Below are 19081 nucleotides of genomic sequence, written 5' to 3' on the forward strand. Positions count from 1 at the left end.
TATACCCTACTTCTCTTACTACTTGTTAGAGGACATTATGATAACTTTTGATTAGGTGATACGATTTTAACTTGACCTTTTATTAATAAATATTTTATAATTTTATAATAATTCATAATTAAATTATTGATGGTTATCTTAATGACAATAAAAATTAAAGTGACATATCACGATAAAGGGAATATTGTGATTGAATAGTCCAACAAGTATTTTTACTCCACACCACCATTATCAACAACTAATTTAAAAGCTAATCTATGCATGCTAATAATCAATCGCTTCAAGCTACCTCATCTGCTTTTGTTACTCCTTTAAGCTACTCGCTATTGCTACCAATTGGCTGTTGGTGTAGTGGTGATTGAGACTACACTTGATAGGGAGGACATGTGTTCGACCCCCCGCAACAACAATTAGGAAGAGACTGAAACCTAACCACCCAAAACTGATCCCTAATCCGAATTAGCCCAAAGGGTGAAGCGGATAAAAAAAAAAAAAAAAAAAATAAAAAAAGCTACTCGCTATTGCTATTCTTTACCATTTTACCAACAAGACCCGCTATTTTAATGTTCCCATGTTGCATATTGACCAAGGTCATGAAGCTACCTAATGACAAAAGTTATAGCAACCGTTACATCACACCTTAAGACAGTTAAGATTCATGAATGTTCTATTCAATCAAATATTCAATTTCATGTGACTTCATCTTCCTCCAATGATCAATCCCACCAAAGAAACAGTATCATATCATAACTGACATGAAAATATCCGCAATTTGCTAAAATTTTCATCGCCGGCAACAGAGAGAGTGTGAAACACTGATACATAACAGTATCTTTGCCCGACACACAATGACACAAACCCTTTTCTTTTTTGTCTGGGAATAATTTCTTTCTTTGCCAACCTCATTTTTTGTCTTTTCAAGTTTCCTTTTTTATTCTCAATAATCATTCAAACTCCTTTGTTTTTCTTTCTCTTTGTTTCCCAAAAAAATCCCACAAAAAAAACCCATTTTGGTTTGATTCTAAATGGCTATGGCAAATACTAGCGAGAGCGAGAAGACGGGGAAGGAGAAGAAGAACAAAGAAGTAATTCGATTGGAGCGTGAATCTGTAATTCCTATTTTGAAACCTAAATTGGTTATGTCTTTGGCTAATCTTATTGGTAATTTTTGCTCCTTAACTTTTTATTAATTTGGTTAATTTTATAGAACTGTTACTGGATTGATTTATCTTGTTTATTTAAATATTTCAAATAGTTTTTCAAAAATATTTCCTTTCTGGGTTATATTTTTGCAAAATTGAAATGGGTTTCTTTGCCATTGTCATATTGTTGGAAATTTTAAGCTGTTAGTTGAATTAAGGTTAGCTCAATTTTTTGTTGTAGTACATATTTCTGTTTTTGGTATTGTATGTTTTTGTGAAATTAGAAATGGGCTGCTTGATTTCGACGAATCATCTTTTTTATGAGATAGATTTTGAGTTGAAGCTTAGTTTGGGGTTTACTCATTTGGTTTCATTGCTATTTGAATTGGGTTGAAGTAATCTTTTATTGCACAATTTTGCTCTCTTGGGTCATGCTTATTTTTAGGAAATGTTAAATGGGTTTTTTTGTTTTTTGACATTGTGATGCGTGTTCCTTAGACAAAAGGTTGTGTTTAAGCTTCTTGGTTTAATTCATATGGTTTCACTGTTATTTGAATTTGGGGCAAAATGAATTTTGTTGTACAATGTTCTCTTTTGGATTATGTTAGATTGTGCATTCTTGCAAAATTTGAAATGGGCTCCTTGCTTTGACAATATATGGAAGGTTTCTAAGTTAGGTGTGTTTAAGCTTCTTGGGTCAGCAAATTTTTTGTTATGTGTTTCAAGTTGGGTTAGCAATCTTAGCACATTTGGATACATTATTATTTCAAATTCTGTGGGTTGTGGCCTGCAGTTTTTTTGGGATAAAGTGATGCAAGCTTTTCAATTTTTCAAGTATATATAAGTAGCAAGATTCGTAGAAATTGTCTCAATTGAATTTGGTTCAAATTCTAATTTGTGAGGCATAAGTCTATGTATCTTAATGGTACCTACTATCTGGGAGTAGGGCAAGATTACTGATATTGTCAGTTGAGTCTTGACGATTTTTTTTTTTCGTTTTTTATTTGAGTCTTGACATTAATTGGAACAGTTTTTATGTGTTTTTATGATGTATAGTTACATGTTTTTGTATCCTTGAAAGTCTTTTAAACTTTATTTTATATATTGATTCTGGTGTGATATGCTTTAATCTGTTCAACAATATCTTGCAGAACATAGTTCCGACAGAGCAGAGTTTTTGAAGTTTTGTAAGAGAGTTGAGTATACCATTCGGGCCTGGTATCTCTTACAGTTTGAAGATTTGATGGTATTTTTTCTTTAAGTAATTTTTTGTTTCTATTGAATGCCTTGTTTTTTTTTCATCATTGAAGTCATGTGTGTGATTGCTACAGCAATTATATGCCCTCTTTGACCCTGTTAATGGAGCTCAAAAGCTGGAGCAACAGCATCTATCTCCTGAAGAAATTGACATTCTTGAAGAAAATTTCCTGAGCTACATGATTCAGGTGATGTGTGGTTTACTTGTTTCTGGTGACCATTTATGATGGCAGGTGTTTGGTTTTTTGCAGCTAACCATTATATTGAATGAAAAAGTATAAAGTTTGGTGGCAATTTGCAATTCTTCTGTAGTGTTTGATTTGCTGTATTTCTACCAGGTTATGGATAAAAGTAATTTCAAGATTGTGAGTGATGAAGAGTTTGAAGTTGCCCAAACTGGCCAGTATCTTTTAAATCTTCCTATCTCCGTGGATGAAAAGAAGGTTCCTTTCCAGTTCTTTATTTTTGGTGTTTGTGCTAATGACTTTTTATTTCACATTTGTTAAGCTTTAACTTCTGTGCTGTCCTTTCCACTGGCATGTATTTGTTGCTGTGTTGAATTTAGCTTGACAAAAAGCTTTTGAAGAGGTACTGGTCGAAGCATCCCCAAGAAAATCTTCCGGAATTCGTTGATAAGGTAAAAACTGTAACATTAAAATTTGGTTAAGTGGTTGTTTGGTTGGCAATGGATAATGGAGGAATTGGAATTTCACTTTTCTTTTAGATCTTCCATCCTAGTAAAATTCAACTGTTTGATTTTGCACACATATTAAGAATCATCACATGGACTTTTTTACGTGTAAGACCAAAAGTCTCCCCCTTTAGTTTTAAATTTATTGGCTGTATAGGTTGTTTCAGGGCTTTAGGTGTGGATAAACGTTGTCTCCCTGTAGTTAATGTTTGTTGTGGGTTGGTAACATTGAAGTAGGGAGGGTGGGGTTATTGTTTCTCTTATGTATTTATATGAATATTATTTTTTTTTTTTCTTCTGGATGATTTTATTAAGATAAAATATGTACCAACTCTGATTCAGGTGTTTCTGGTCTTAAGATTGATTTTAGTAGTTCTTTTGTCTATTATCTTGAGCTTAACCTGGGTTACTTTTCCTGGCTATCTTCGTTGGCAGGAATACATGAAGTTTGGTTTACTGTCTTTGTATTAAGGAAATGTTTTTAATATACCTTGGTATTTAAAATATACCAGTGTATATGTTATACAAATTTATCTACAACCGCTAAAACTGATGAACATAAAATTTCTTTAATATCTTTATAACATTTTTTTGAAAAGTTAACATCATCATAACTCACATGCGCTGAAATATGAGCTTTTAGAAAGTCTGATCGGTGTGTGTTGGGCTCTTAGATGTTATAGGCTTTTTGATTCTGAAAGGGAAATTTTGAATGTATTTGATTTCATTGTTGAGACTTGGGAGGAGAAAACATATATATATATATATATATATATATATATACATATATATATATATATATATATACATATATATACATATATACATATATATATATATATATATATATATATATATATATATATATATATACATATATATACATATATATATATATATATATATATATATATACATATATATATATACATATATATATATATATATATATATATATATATATATATGTATATATATATATATATATATATATATATTTGCGGGTAGAGCCCGTAGAGGTGTTTGGAGTCTATTAAGCTTCTTGGTGGTATGTGACAAATGCGCCTTTTCCAATTTAATGCTTTCTGTCGTCCATTACTATTGGCTTACACTACAATTTTTTTTTGAGGATGCCTTGTCCTCGTATTTTGTACCGTGGCTCTTTGTTTTTATACATCTCTTAAATAGCTTTATTGTTGCTTGGGGGTGGGTATATCGAAGATAGATGGCTGTACACTTGTACAGTGAGTGAATTATATCAGCATTTGAGATTTGTTTTTCATGTCTTATATTATTGAAAAAAGTTTACCTTTTTCCTTTGGTTGTCTTGGCTTTGATGCTTATATTTATATATCATTTTATTTTTGCCTCTTCTCAGTATGTAATATTTCGACGTGGCATTGGTGTTGACCGCACTACTGACTATTTTTTCATGGAGAAAGTGGATATGATCATTTCACGCATATGGGCAAAGCTTTTGAGAGTGACTGGGTGAGTAATAGCCTGACACTATATTTTCAGCTGCAATGTTAAGATTCTAAGAACTTGTATCTTGTCACAACTACTACTTCTAGAGTTGTTTAGTGACAAAAACATAGTTTGCATATTGATTGGGGTGAAATGGTATCTGGCTATCTACGACTTGCTGCAATAATTAGAAGGATCAGGCACAGAACTTCTACAAATTTGGTACATATGATTAAAAAAGTATGATGCTAATAGTCCAGGGAAAATAGATACGTGACATTGAGCTACCAGGTTTTTTTTTTTATTTTTCTATTGTTATTATTTATTTTAAAAGTTAGACCGTGTATAAATTGACTACTATATTCAAGTTTATAAAATTTTGGCAAGCGGAGTTGATAAAGGGTTGTTTTCGAAATTATTCTTAAAATTCTACACAAAGTGCTTGTTTACTTTCTTTGGAACTGTTATAGATTCCAACTTTTTTAATTGTAGTGAGAACCTGTTCTAGCATTTTATCTTTATTGAAATAAATACTATCAGAAGAAAATTACGAGGAATCTGCATAAGTATATGTTGTGTAGACCTATCGTGTGCTCTTTATAACTATAATAACCAGGTTTGTTATTTTGGTGAATCTTGTTTACACTTTTGTGTTGTAAAGATTTCCTTAGAAATTAACTGTTAGATTGATTGACAGATAATGCTGTGTTACTAATATATCAGCCTAGTATGACAATTAGTAATGACAAAGCTGTGAGTGGATTGAGTTCTAACATTGGATAAAAGCAGAGATTTGTTCTTTATAAATATATGTAGAAAACAGGGGAATAATCTTGGAGCTGATGATGCTCTGTAAAGGGATGATTGGATTAAGGTGAAGCTGTGAAGGGGCAAAGGGCAGTATAATTGGGGGGGAGGAGGAGGGGGGGGGGGGGGGGGGTTGGAATTTTTTTTATATGGATATAATCATAGCTTAGATGCAAATTTGCAGCATACAAAGTGTATAGAAAGTAACGAGTTGAGAGTTTGGCTCAAATAGCTATAATTAACAAGGTCATTTGGGCTTTCTTGATGTTTCTTTAGTATTTTCTTAATTCTAATGCTAATAAAGATTGGGAAATACCCACAAACTCAATCAGTTTCATTGAAATTTAAATCATTCAATTCAGAGAAATCCTAACAATTACATCTAATCTATAAGCAAAATTTAGGGGATATAAAATAATTTTTTCTGAAACATAAACTAAGTACTCCCTCCGTGTTTTAACATTTGCGTCACTTTAACCGTTAATATATTAATTGCCTATTAGTAAAATTGTAAAAAAAATTAATCATGTAAATAGACATGGTAACTAATCCAATGATATATTAGGAGAGTATGTGAATAGTGTATAATTCAAAGTGATGCAAATATTTAAAAACAGAGGGAGTAATTTACTAAACTAAGTAAAAAGATAAATATTAACGCCTATTCGTACTATGCCAATTATAGTTGCTATAGGAAAAAGATGATGAAATATGTCCTTGGGCCCATGATCCACTACCAAAAGACTTCATACAAAGGCTTATATGGTACGGTGAAATATATTTTTTATTAGACATATATGTGCTCAAGCTATTAGTTCTTCACTATGTATTTACTACATTATAATTAATATGGGAAGATATTGTTTTTGCCTTTTAGGTTGTTATATTCTATTAGACTATGTGCTGGGTGCAAGATTGTGGGTTTAGAAATTATAGACAACGAGGAAATTATCCTAATATTGGACACGAGTGCAGGGACATGCCTGAGTGGAACATATTCCTATTTTTAAAAGACTTTTTGCATGAATTCTGCCGTAGAAATACATGTACACACATTAATTTAGGCTGTCTTGATTGCTAATTCTTGTTGAAATGCATATCTGAAGCCTATTTGTGTGCACATAATGCAATTAGTCTTCTTTTCCATATATTTCTACATTTCTTCTATGATTATGTGGTTCAAGATGATTGAATTGTATGAGTGAACATTGAAGTACGGTAAGAATTCATTATACCTCGTTGAGTGTCAAGTGTCTGACATGTATATGGAAGACTAATTGAAGAGCCAAAGTGACGTAGCTCAGAGAAATGATCAATAATTATTGTCAAATGGCCCAAGGGGAAGGTCAAGCTTTCCAAAATTCTTGTATATCAGCTTAGGACACTTGAGGGTAGAATGTAATCCCAAGAATAAATAAAGTGGTACTTGGTCTTAAGGGTCTGTGAAGATAATATGGTGTTTTTTCCATTGTTTTTATCATTCTCATCTTTCTCGCATCTCATGATGGTTATGATGCATTGTAACTTCATATGTTTCTGGGACTGTATTTTTCCAGGATACAAAGACTTCGGTCCATGTTCTCAAAGCCACGTCAGCCTTCTATTAAAGATAGAAAGAAAGATGATGAATATGAGTCTGATCAAGATGATCTCTATGTTGAGCGGATCAGAATCCAGAATTTGGAATTCAGGTTTGATATCTGAATAACCCTGAGTCTCCATATATGTGCTATGTCCATTGCAGTAGGCAGTACAGTTTTAAAGTAACTATATTTCATAATCTCTGCATTATCTGACTTTTTCTCAATGGAAGCAGAATCTGTGGAATATTTTGCACACGACTTGCTAATTATTCCAGAGTGTATGCTATTGTATATTGTACGTTATGGTGTATGCATTAAGCTGCATGGTGTGTTTCAAAAAGTTATAAAGAACTGTATGCGTAGCCGGTAGGATACCATGGAGTGACAGTGACACTATAGGACGACTATTATACCCTTGAGCTATCAAGTAATACTATCTATAGAGTATAATATCAAGAAAAGCCAAGTAATGTTTTGACGCAAAATATGATTCCAGGTATATAAAAGCCTCAAAATTTAAATTTGAAGCTTTGCAAAGAGAATGTTGCAGTCACTGATAGACTATAATAAGAAGTTGATCAAAGAAAATGATAAAATGTGAAAAAGAAGAATATTATTGATATTCTGAATGAATACAAGTAATAGTATTAAAGGAGTATTTATAGAGCTAAACCTGGCCACATAGACCTTACAACAACTGATTATAACTGAACAAAGGCCAACTGAAGTAACAAAATTCAGTTACAGGCTTACAGCAGTATATCTTATCAGGGAAGCAATGCCCTCAACTTTTTGGGTTTCTTTTCTTTTTTATTTTTGATTTTTTTTAAAAAAATTATTTATTAAGGGTCTGTTTGTTTCACTTTTTTGGGTATCTAATTTATTAAGGGTGTCCTAAGCACCTAATATAAATTCAGTTACAAATTCAGGCACGTGCTTGGCACGTGATCCTTTTTTTGCCTAGTGTAGAAAATCTTTATATCAAATGCATATTAAAGTCGGTCCCTTTCAAGCCTATATGAAAGGTCTTGTTGCTTGTTTCTGCCGCCACTCCTGACTCCTTTCCCGTATGGGATTGTTTATAGTGGATTGCCTAAAGTTAGGAAAGTTAATTTTATTTTTTTCCTTTCTTTTGTCTTCTTTTTACAACCTTCCGAATCATTGTGAATTCCCCCCAAATAGCTTAAAACTCCATCAACCCCTTCCACTCAATAAGCACTTCAACTTTTGAAATGTTTTCCTTGTATTTTTCTCTCAGTAATTTCACATCTCTACCATTTTTGAGATTTGATGGGATTGACCGGGTGATTACCGATTTCCTTACAAAGTTAAGATACATAGAAGACCGGGTGGATCTTACATGTCGAGGGTATTGGGTAACTCAGGCTTAAACGCCACGACTCTATCTTTTGCAAGACAGTTTAGGTCCATAGAATCTTACTCTACTTTCTTAGCTTATATGGCCTTTTTTGCTAATGACCTCGTCTATGTAAGAAGATCTTATCCCCTACTTCGGAATTCTTTTCCCTTCGCATCTTGTTTGCATTTTGTTTGATCATGGTTGTGCTTTTAATAGAGAGATGTGTCTTGTGTGAAATCTCTCTCTTGTAGCCACTCTTCCTAAGAGTTAACTGAAATATGCCCTCCCCCAAGTTTGATAAACTTTGTTGGGTGTCATTTCTACGCAACTCCGAAGAGAGTCAATTTAAAGGAGTTTCGCGGAGTCGTGTAGTTAGAATGTTTTGCCCATGTCAATCATTTTGCAGGTTTCTCAATTCCAACACCATATAATAGTCTCAAGGTCTTGTTCACCATCTTGCTTATGAAGGTTCAGCCATGATTTGATCTCTTTAACAAGATTACCACTCCTAAAAGAGTATTGAAAATTTGAAAGTATGTTTCAGCCTAATATACTGAGAAAAGTTCGATGGCTTGTCAAGTACCATAAAATAGTGTCCATTCCTTTTGGCGAAGGTAAGTCCATAACAATGTCATCCGAAATTGACATAGATATTGGTAAAGATCGTATTAACCTAGATGGACTCTGCTGTAAATCTGCAATTGTTTACACTGCTGTCAATCCCACACTGTTGCACATACTTTGCCCCATCCCTTCGCATCCCATCTCTTGCCATCTTCAAATTTGTGTGTTTTTATCGGTCACGAGTCTGGGGATAAAGGACATGATTTAGGCAAACCAACCCTCCCCTGTATAGTATTTTATCATCACTAAACTTTCATTGACTTCCTGAGTAGCTCATCTGTCTCATTTTCCTCCTTTAATTCCTTCCCTTTAACTCCTCAAATTGTGATTAGGTCCCTACTCTACCTCTGCCAAACTTGTTTTGGACAGAGAATATGCTGCTATGTTGAAAGACACATTTATTTTGAATTTTTTAGTTCAATCCAATTAACTAACACACACCTTCCATAACAAATCTGATCTCACGTGTTAAGTGATGAATCTCATACTTTGTCGGTTGGTTCTTACAACAAAGTGACTTCCCATTAAATAATATTTTCATCTCATGACTGCGAGACATATGACCAAATCTTTTCAATAATTTGACATCTCTTTTGCTCTCGGGCCTAGATCTTATTGTAATAGGCTATAGGCTAATTGGACATAAAAATGTCCCTAGACCATAGCCCGAAAAGAAAGTTTTTGCCACAAATTCCTTTTCAGACTCCAGCATGGAGAGTATAAGAGCAAAGACCATTACTTCCTTTAGCTTATGAAAGGCCTTGGTGGCTCTATTTGTCCATCTAAAATTTCTTTCCGTAATTGCATAGTTAGGAGGTGAGCAATTTGGGTGAATTCTTGGCATCTTACAACTCCTTCAAATTTTTCGGAATTGTCCACTCCACCATCACCCTTTCTCTAGTTAACCGCCACACCCTTGTTGGATATTATATGCCCCAGATACTCCTCCTTCGACATCCCCGTGCATAATTTTTCAGGTTTTCATCTAGCTAACTAAGTGCTCAATATGTTACTTCCTGTCAACTATGTTATCCAATCTATCATTGAATTATTAAAGTACACATTATGTTAAGAAATGTATACAGTTTGTAAGAAATTAGGTTACTTGCATGTTTGTGGGTATCACAAATTGTAGTTTTCTTCACGAGTGCCGAAGATGGGTTTATGCGTGTACTCCTGACCAAAATTTGATGCCACACCTTCTAGGGTTGGGCACGAATCGGATATTCAATTCAAAATGGATTTCAAATTGGATGTCTGATTTCCGAAAATTGCAAATTTGATATCCAAATCTGATATAATTTTCAAATCGGATATAGAGGAATACTATCAAATTTTTCAATTTTTGTTTATAGTTTTTTAGAGAAATTGTAAATAATAGAAAAAAAAAAAATATTTGGAGCAATTTGAAATATTTCGAATATTTTTTAGATATTGGATATCTGTTATTCGTAATTTGAAAATTGATATCCAAAAAATATCCGAAAATAAACTCCGATAGGGATTATCGCTTAGGATTTTGCTCTGCCGTGCCGGCGTCTTCAAGTGTGATTAGGTTAGCACCGTTATCTCATGAAGCTTAGCAAAAATATCATTTGTTAATTTGTAGGATACCTTTTCTTTGGTTAAGGCATGATATTAACATGGAATCTCTAGTAATTTTTTATTTTTTATTTTTATAACAATAATAGCATATGGATAGAAAATGGGCTCACTAATGGTTTAATGATCCCATCCCGATATTGGGGGTAATGGTATGATTGTACTCTCATTGTTGTCGTGCCTTGGTCCTTTTTTGGTGAGTTTAATTACCCTTGTAAAACTCCCAATCGGATTTTGGGTAACTGTCCTCCCTTTTGTATGACCCTTGTTTCTTTTTCTCCTTTCAGCTTAGTTGTGCTTCATTCCCCCCCTTTTTTTTCCTAGAGGGAAATTTGAGATCTCATGAGTGCAGTGATATCTTGCAAGGAGATACTTAACCAAATTATTTTCGGGAACCAAGTATGATATTGGTGTTGCTTAGCTAGAGTTGTAAAAAATCTCTCATACCTACCCAAATACCTTTTCCTCAATCGAACGAGTACTCTATTGCACACCCTTTTTCCCATGAATCGCCTCCCCATTCCTCGATGAAACTTTGTACTTGCTGGAATTCGTCACAGGAATTGATGACTCTTCTAGTGTATCCTTGCAAATAAAATTATGCATGGCTCATGGATCTACCATGGTTACATTCTCTGAGTAATGATTGCCATCTAGTTTAATACTCCCTTCGATCCTAATTAAATGCCTTTGACCGGTGCTTTTGTCAACGTGAAACTTTCACTAATAATATCATTAATCATAAAAAACTATCAATCCATCGAGTAAAGCCTTAGTCCCAAGGTGGGGTCGACTACATGAACTAAAATAATTATTCCGTGTAATCATCCACAACAATCTTCCTCCATTCCCTGGGATCAAATACCTCATTCTCATGCAAATATATATGCTTCATATCCTACCTAACTTTTATCAACCAAGTAATTTTCTGTCTTCCTTTACCTCGTTCAATCTCTCCATGATCCCATGCTTCCACTCTTCGTACCACTCCGGGTCTCCGTCTTACATGCCCAAACCAACATACACGCTTTTCCTGTAGTTTTTCAGGAATGATTTCATTTTTAATTCTATATCTCAGAGTGTTTCCGCACATCTAGCATAATATGCGCATTTCCATAACCTCCATCTTTTTAATGTGCTCTTTCTTAGAAGCTCAATATTTTGTACCATTAAGCAACACTGTTCTTATGGTAGTCTTATAGAATTTCCCCTTCAATTGTAAAGGAATGCTTCAATCACATAACACTCACTACATCATTGCTTGTCCCCCTATGTGAACCAAAGCGTCATACCAAATATTTAGTCTTATTCCGACTTAGCTTAAACCCTCTAGATTCCATCCTTTGCCTCCATTGCTCCAATTTGCCCATCTTTAGTTTCATCGACTAAAATGATATCATACACAAGCAACCTATATTATGGGACCTCATCTTAAACTGGCCTAATTACTTCATCTAGAACCGTTGCAAAAAAAGGGCTTAGCGCATATTCTTGATGCAATCCAATTTTAATAGGGAAATCTTCCGTTAACCCACCACATGTCCTCACACTTGTTAATACAAAATCCCAATACATTTGTCTTAACCAAATCCCCGTACCTTCGTGGGATACCTTTTTTCAACATTGCCCAACAAAGTACCTCTCTTGGCATCCTGTTATATGTGTTTTCTGAATCAATAAACACCATATGGAGGTCTTTCTTTTGCCTATAAAACTCCATCATTTGTCTTATCAAATGGATTGCTTCTATAGTACATCTGTATCTTAAATGCTTGTTTATGCCCTCAACCTATGTCTATCACCCTTTCCCCCAACTTCATAGTGTGGCTCATCAACTTGATCTCGCAATAGTTAGCTTCTCCTTTGTTTTTATACACTAGAGGAAGGTGCCTTCCTCTAATCTTGCGGGATCCTTGTAGCCCTCCATATCTTGTTAAAGAGATCTATTAACTGATCAATACCAACCTTAACCAAACACTTCGACACCTCTACCCGTACACCATCAGGACCAACCGCTTTCGTAGGCTTCATCTTGTTTAGTGCAGTGTCTTTGATATCCTCATCTTATATAAACAATTTGGTTCTTATCTTTAACACATTTTACCATGCCAATGTCCTTCCTCGCCATCTTTTAAATGACCTTTTCTCTCTCCTTAGAGTTCAACTTTTTATAAACCTTCTTATAAGCCTTTTCTTTCACTTGGCGCCATAGAATAAGAGAGTATGTGTGGGGTCAACAAGTCAAAAGTAAAAGAACCACCAAATATTTGCCACATGTCTTCCACTACCATTAATTTTCACCTACCCCCACTCACTCATTCTCATCTGTCTTCCCCTTTCTCAATTTCAATTTTGATCGTGTAGTTGCAGCAAGCTACAACAATGGTGTTTTAGATGGAAAATTCACAAACTCGCGAATTCAAGCTATTTCACGGGCGTTACAGATGTGTATCGTCCGATACGGCCGAGGTTGCGGCGGAAACGGCCGAGATTGCGGCGATTTATAAAAGCCCGTTACAAAACGGGAAATCTCGTAACGGTGCCTTCAAAATCCGTTACAACTCGGCCGATTCGCGACGTAACGGCCGAGTTTTTATTCAATGCTTGGCGCATAACTGCCTTTGCCTTACTCTTAGGCTCATTATACGCTACAAAGGTTACGTTACTTCTGCATTCCACCGCGAAGTATCTTTTTGCACGACTGCACCAAACTGCTCCTCTTGATTCCCTAAGACCTCTTTGGCCACTCTCAAGAAACAATTCTTCATTCGTAACCAAGGCACGTTTGGATCCACCTCTCCATTCCAATACGCCTAAAAATCTTAGCACATCCACCTCTCCATTCCAATACGCCTAAAAATCTTAGCATTTGTGCCCCTTAGAGTCCATAATCTTATCCTTGGCTCCCATTGTCTCCCCTTTTTTCTTCACCTTCTCTTTCAATCATATACTTATAATCAAAAGCCAATGGGTGACCCTGACCTTGCATTTTATGCAACTTTGTCTATCCGTGCTAAGGAATAGGATGTCTATTTGAGTTGCATTTGCTCAGCTTCGGAAAGTTATCAAGTGGTAATCCCGCTTCTTAAACCAAGTATTAGCAAAAATTAAATCATATGATTGGGCAAAATCCTTCTTAAACCAAGTATTAGCAAAAATTAAATCATATGATTGGGCAAAATCCATTGAGTATAAATTATTAAAAAAAAAAATAAAAAAAATGATATTCGAAATGTATGCATTGAGATGCTTTTAACTGGTGCCCATATGACTTTATATTTCATCCTATCTATAAAGCACAACCGGAGGTCAAAGTGGTGTATGTGAAATTGTGAATAGTACAAAACTCAAAGTGGGACATTTATTTTGTAAACGAAGGTACTTCATAGTAACACACTCAATTGACGAATTACTGGGATGTTGATCACTTAACTAAATACTGATGGGGCCTCAATTTACATACTTACAGTTAATCTAGCTTGAGCTTTTGTTTGATTTTTTACTATTACTATATATAAAAGGGGTTTTCACCTTTTTCAAACCTTATCCTGGCAACAATTACTATATATAAAAGGGGTTTTTCACCTTTTTCAAACCTTATCCTGGGCAACTTCTGACATACCTGACATCAAGTGAATAGACCTTGGACTTGGCTGCTTGAATTGTGAGAGAAGGGAAGGTAGGATGGAAGAGTTTTTTAGATTGTAAGAATTTTTTCTGCTTTTGTTGGGGGAAGACACCTTTACTTTTTAGCTTGGAATGGAGATTCCTTTATTTTTGGAGTAACATCCTAGCTGGCCATTTTCATGCAGAGATCTTTTTGTTGTTTTTTCTTTTCAGTTCCAACTTCCAACTACTCTTACTGAGGATTTTAACAGCATTTTTGTGGATTTCTTTTATGAGTTTGAATATAGAGAGTAACAGACATTAGTGAATCTTGTTTTAAGTCGATTTTGTGCCTCTATGAAATTTGATGCAAAATAGAATGTTGATGCTTCATCATACCTCTCTTGTTTTTTATGTATATAACTATTGGACAGTGTCTTACATTGCTTTTTCCATCAGTATGCGCAATCTGCTGAGCAAGATTACCATCCAGGAACCTACTTTTGATAGAATGATTGTTGTTTACAGGTATCAGCTTCTTGAGCTCATGTTTTCTGTTTTATTTTGTTATATTTTGGATATTTTTATTGGCAGTGGAATTAGTTACCAGCACTTATCTCTGTCATATACTTCATATAGTTTATCAGTAGCAAAACTGATGCTAATTAGTACCATTGTCCAGCATGTGATATACCTTTAATTGTTGAATGGCGCCTACGTGATAAGGTATTTAGAGGTTCAATGATTAAATAGCACTCCAGATTATCTCACACGTTATGTTTGACTGAAGAACTGTATTTATCACTGCTTTGGTTCTGTAGTCAGTTTTGGTTCTCATATTTAAAAAATTTCCTTCATTGGAAGAACAGAAAGCAGTGTGTAATTCCAACAAAAATAATGCTCTCCGTGCAGTGTCTTGCTTGTCAAATTGTTTTATATTGATGCATGATTCCATTAAACAATACTTGTTCATATCTTGGGAAGTTGAGATTGAACTTTCTGGATATTATTTACAAATAGCTAATAGCTTGTTTGATTTGATAGGAAAGCAAGTCCCAAGGGAAAATCTGACCGAGGGATATATGTGAAACATTTTAAAAATATTCCAATGGCCGACATGGAAATTGTTCTTGTAAGAGTTTCTTATTATAGCTGTGTGAAGCTTTTATAATTATACTTCCTATAAGTCACCTTTGAATCTTGTTCATGTGTATGTGTTTTTTTTATTAAAAGCCGGAGAAGAAGAATCCAAGTCTTACGCCAATGGACTGGGTCAAGTTTCTTGGAACTGCAATTGTTGGGCTGGTTAGTTTTTAAAATTAAGAATCCTGATGGCTTGATTCTTGTAATTCTTGTAATCTTTTACTCACCATTTTAATCTTTTCTTGAGTTGTCTATTATTTCAGGTTGCTATTGTAAGTTCACTTGAGATCAAGGCTGATCCTTGGGTTATCATAGCCGTCCTTTCCACATTAGTTGGTTATTGTGCAAAGACATATTTTGCGTATGTATTGTCATGATTTCACCTCTCTTTCCCTTTTGCTTGGATATTGCTGGAATTTTTTCTTTAATCCAGCTTGAAGATCATGTACAGGCTTTTATGCTACAAATATCATATTATATTGCATTCCAAAACCTTAACAAATACACTCAAATAACTACAGTATAGAGAGGGAAAGGTTGATTGTTTAACTTTAATTAGCAAGACTTGCTTACAAAGCTATTAGCTTGAGGCTACAGATTTCCAAGATAGTGACCCACCCCCCTCCCTCCCTCTCACCCAAAAAAAAGGGGTTTCAGTTACCCTTTCTCTGCTGTACACACCATGGTCACCTTGACAACAATACCACTTTGCTCAGCCACCATAACAACCACTCACCATCCAAACTTTCCACTAAAATCACCTATTGTTTAACATTCCAACTTCTCACCATCATCGCCTTACCAACTACCACAAAACCACCTACCCTCCACATAATCCACACAACCACCATGCATAACAAAATAAACTGCTTCAAACTGTACTCATAACCCACCAAAATACCCCCCCCCCCACCACCTTAATTTCCATGAAATCAGCCAACACCTACCTTAAAAATCCACCACCCACACAAAAATCCACCCAACCACGAAAGTAATCAAGACTGAGGATGAGAAATACCTCTTTTATTAATAATCATGGCTTTAAATTGTCAAATTCGACCATGGAAACTCCGGATCTCAAGTTTTATAGCCAAATTTGGCAATTAAAACCTTAGTGATTGGCAACATAGGAGCAACAGGTTGGCACATGTTGGCGGCAGGTCACTGGTGGGCTACGAGCAGTGGGAAGTTATTGAAAGGGAAGGATAAGCAGGTGTGGTAAGCAGAGGGTGGCAGTGGCGGAGGTTGTAGAACGGAGAGATGGTTGAGCAGTGGTAAGCAAAGGGAGAGATGGAGTTTAAATATGTCAACCTGAAAACCTTCAATCAAATTTCATCTCCTTTCCCTTTCTTAATTTTATTCTGTTTACCCCTTGCAAACCAAATACCCCCTAATTTTTCTTATGTTACCCCTGTTCTGGACTCTAGGCAGTTTGAATTGAAGTTCAAAGATACACTAAATACATCCCTCCTTTTTCTCTCTTAATCTATATGGAGCTGACATTGTCCTCCTAAACGTGCCATCTTAGCCTGTTTGATAGTTGCTCAACAATTGCTTATCAACCATTAGTGCGATTATCCTGTTTTACTCTTTCCTCGTCTCCTTTTCCCCCCAGAATCATTACCGTCTACCATAGAAAGGTTGCCAGTACATCACTTACCACACCTTCATGATTCCAGCCCCCTTACACTTTATTTATCCTCCGTTTCATCTTTGTTCTCAATAAGTTACAAGGTTGCCAGTACATTACTGATCACACCATCACATTTCCATGCACAAACACACGTTACTTTTCTTGTAACTTGTGTGCTTCTTTCATTCTATGCCATTTTTTCTGGATCATCGGTGATTGCAAACCCCATTATTCTTGGTATGCTCTACAAATTTGACAAGATTCATATGCTTGCAAATTGTTAGGAGTTGTCGACTTGTCATAGTACCTCTGATTTCTGATATCCGGACTGGGATTAGAAGTGAAAACTTAACTATCAGCTTATCTAAGCAAGAGGATTCAGGGATGAAATATTTATTTACCATTTAAAATTTTAATGTTTCAAAATCAAGAATACAAACTAATCAGTTTATGACATTTAGGGGTGGTTTTATCTTTGTTGTGTCTAAGATCACTTTTTCTTCTAGGACTCTTTGTCCAAATCTTACCCTCTTGCTTATAGGTGTTTCCTAAGCTGGTTTATTTTATTTTATTTTATTTTTTTTAAAATGTAGCTTGTTTGAAAGAATGACATGAGAAAAGGAGGAGTGGGTGAGGGGGGGGGGGGTGTTTGGTTTTCTATAATCCTCTTGAAGTGCTGGCCTTCTGAGTAGAAACCCTACTTATCGTGTATGTATGGTTATTAAGTCATATTAAGTATCTAAAATCATGCATGATTCTGATGTTTCAATGCAAAAATTTGATGTTTATTTATGGTCCTTAATTCAGCTTTCAGCAAAACATGGCTATGTATCAGAATTTAGTAACTCAGTCAATGTATGACAAACAACTCGACAGTGGAAAGGGAACTCTTCTTCACTTATGTGATGACGTGATTCAACAAGAAGTAAGCCTTTGCATCCTTTATCTTTGATGGTTCTGCTAACTGCAGTTTCTGACTACGTCTTGCACTCTTGTTCTGCAGGTCAAGGAAGTAATTCTCTCGTTTTTTATACTGATGGAACAGGGTAAATGTACACGAGAGGTAATCCAGTACTCCAAATGAAACTTGACCTCTGTAATCGCGTTGTAGTTTGCTTCTGTCTTTTTTAACAACTAATCTTTTGAAAATTAATGACTTGCTTTAGGACCTTGATCTACACTGTGAAGAATTAATCAAGGAAGAGTTTAATCAGAGCTGCAACTTCGATGTAGATGATGCAGTTCAGAAGCTAGAAAAGTTGGGTGTTGTTTCTAGGGTGAGATTCCTTTCCCACCTTCATTAGTCGGTGTCTTTTCTGATCAAGCTTCAGAGATCTTGTTCTGGTTTAACTGTTTAAGCCTCTCCTGCATTGTATTTATAATTGAATAGCTGAGTTGTTTTGTCAAATTTTGTATAAATCATCTATAAAATAATCTATGTCAAAACTTTCTTTTCAACTCGAAGCTTCCTTATTCTAATGCGTTTTAAGGTTTGAACTACCAGGATTCAATTGGCAGGCATTTTGCTGTGAGCCTTAAGCGAGCTAATGAGATAATCGGGACAACTACAGAGGAGCTTGTTTTGAAGGCGAGACAAACTGGCCTTCAGTAATTCTTGATGATCTTTTTGCAAGGGTAGGACTTATACACTGTCTTTAATGGTTCGATTGAAATGTAAATACAGTAGGGAAGATTGCGTGCACTGCCTTTTTGCCCCTTTGTATGTAACCTAGGTGAAACTGTAATTCATTTATTGGTGTTCTTATGAATAACTATGCTCTATGCAGTACATAATCCACAAATGTGCCGCAGGCATCCTTCTCTGGACCTGGCAAAAATTTGCTGAATATTGTAGAGTGGTATTGTCCCTTTGTTGCACTTGTAATTTTTTTTTTTTCAAAGAAGTAAACCATTTCAAAATGCAAATTATTAGCTTGACACAAAACTGTGGAGGTTACGATTATACTCCCTCCGTTTCATAATGATGTTCCTGTTTCGCAAATCGATGCAAAATTTGACCCATCTTTGACCGCAAATATCTTTAATCTCACACTAGCAAAAATTATAAAAGTTAGATATTAATAATCTACTCACCAAGACGAATCAAACTAGATCCCACATGACTATATTTGCTCTTATAGATTAAGAGAAATTTAGAAGATTATC

General features: G+C 35.0%; 1 protein-coding gene across 1 annotated transcript; it reads left to right on the forward strand.

Moving 5' to 3' along the window:
• The first annotated feature begins 658 nt into the window (after positions 1–658).
• On the forward strand, positions 659–18762 carry LOC145601853 (uncharacterized). Its single transcript, XM_081657931.1, has 15 exons — positions 659–1161; positions 2294–2388; positions 2474–2587; positions 2738–2842; positions 2965–3036; positions 4469–4581; positions 6921–7055; positions 14599–14667; positions 15184–15271; positions 15373–15444; positions 15546–15643; positions 17723–17840; positions 17919–17978; positions 18082–18192; positions 18420–18762. The coding sequence occupies exons 1-15, from the start codon at positions 1026–1028 to the stop codon at positions 18525–18527; spliced, it is 1494 nt and encodes a 497-aa protein (XP_081514057.1). The 5' UTR covers positions 659–1025; the 3' UTR covers positions 18528–18762.
• Positions 18763–19081: the final 319 nt, after the last annotated feature.

Source organism: Chenopodium album, chromosome 21 (genome assembly GCF_948465745.1).
Source record: "Chenopodium album chromosome 21, dcCheAlbu1.1, whole genome shotgun sequence".
In the NCBI taxonomy this organism is placed as follows: Eukaryota; Viridiplantae; Streptophyta; class Magnoliopsida; order Caryophyllales; family Amaranthaceae; genus Chenopodium; species Chenopodium album.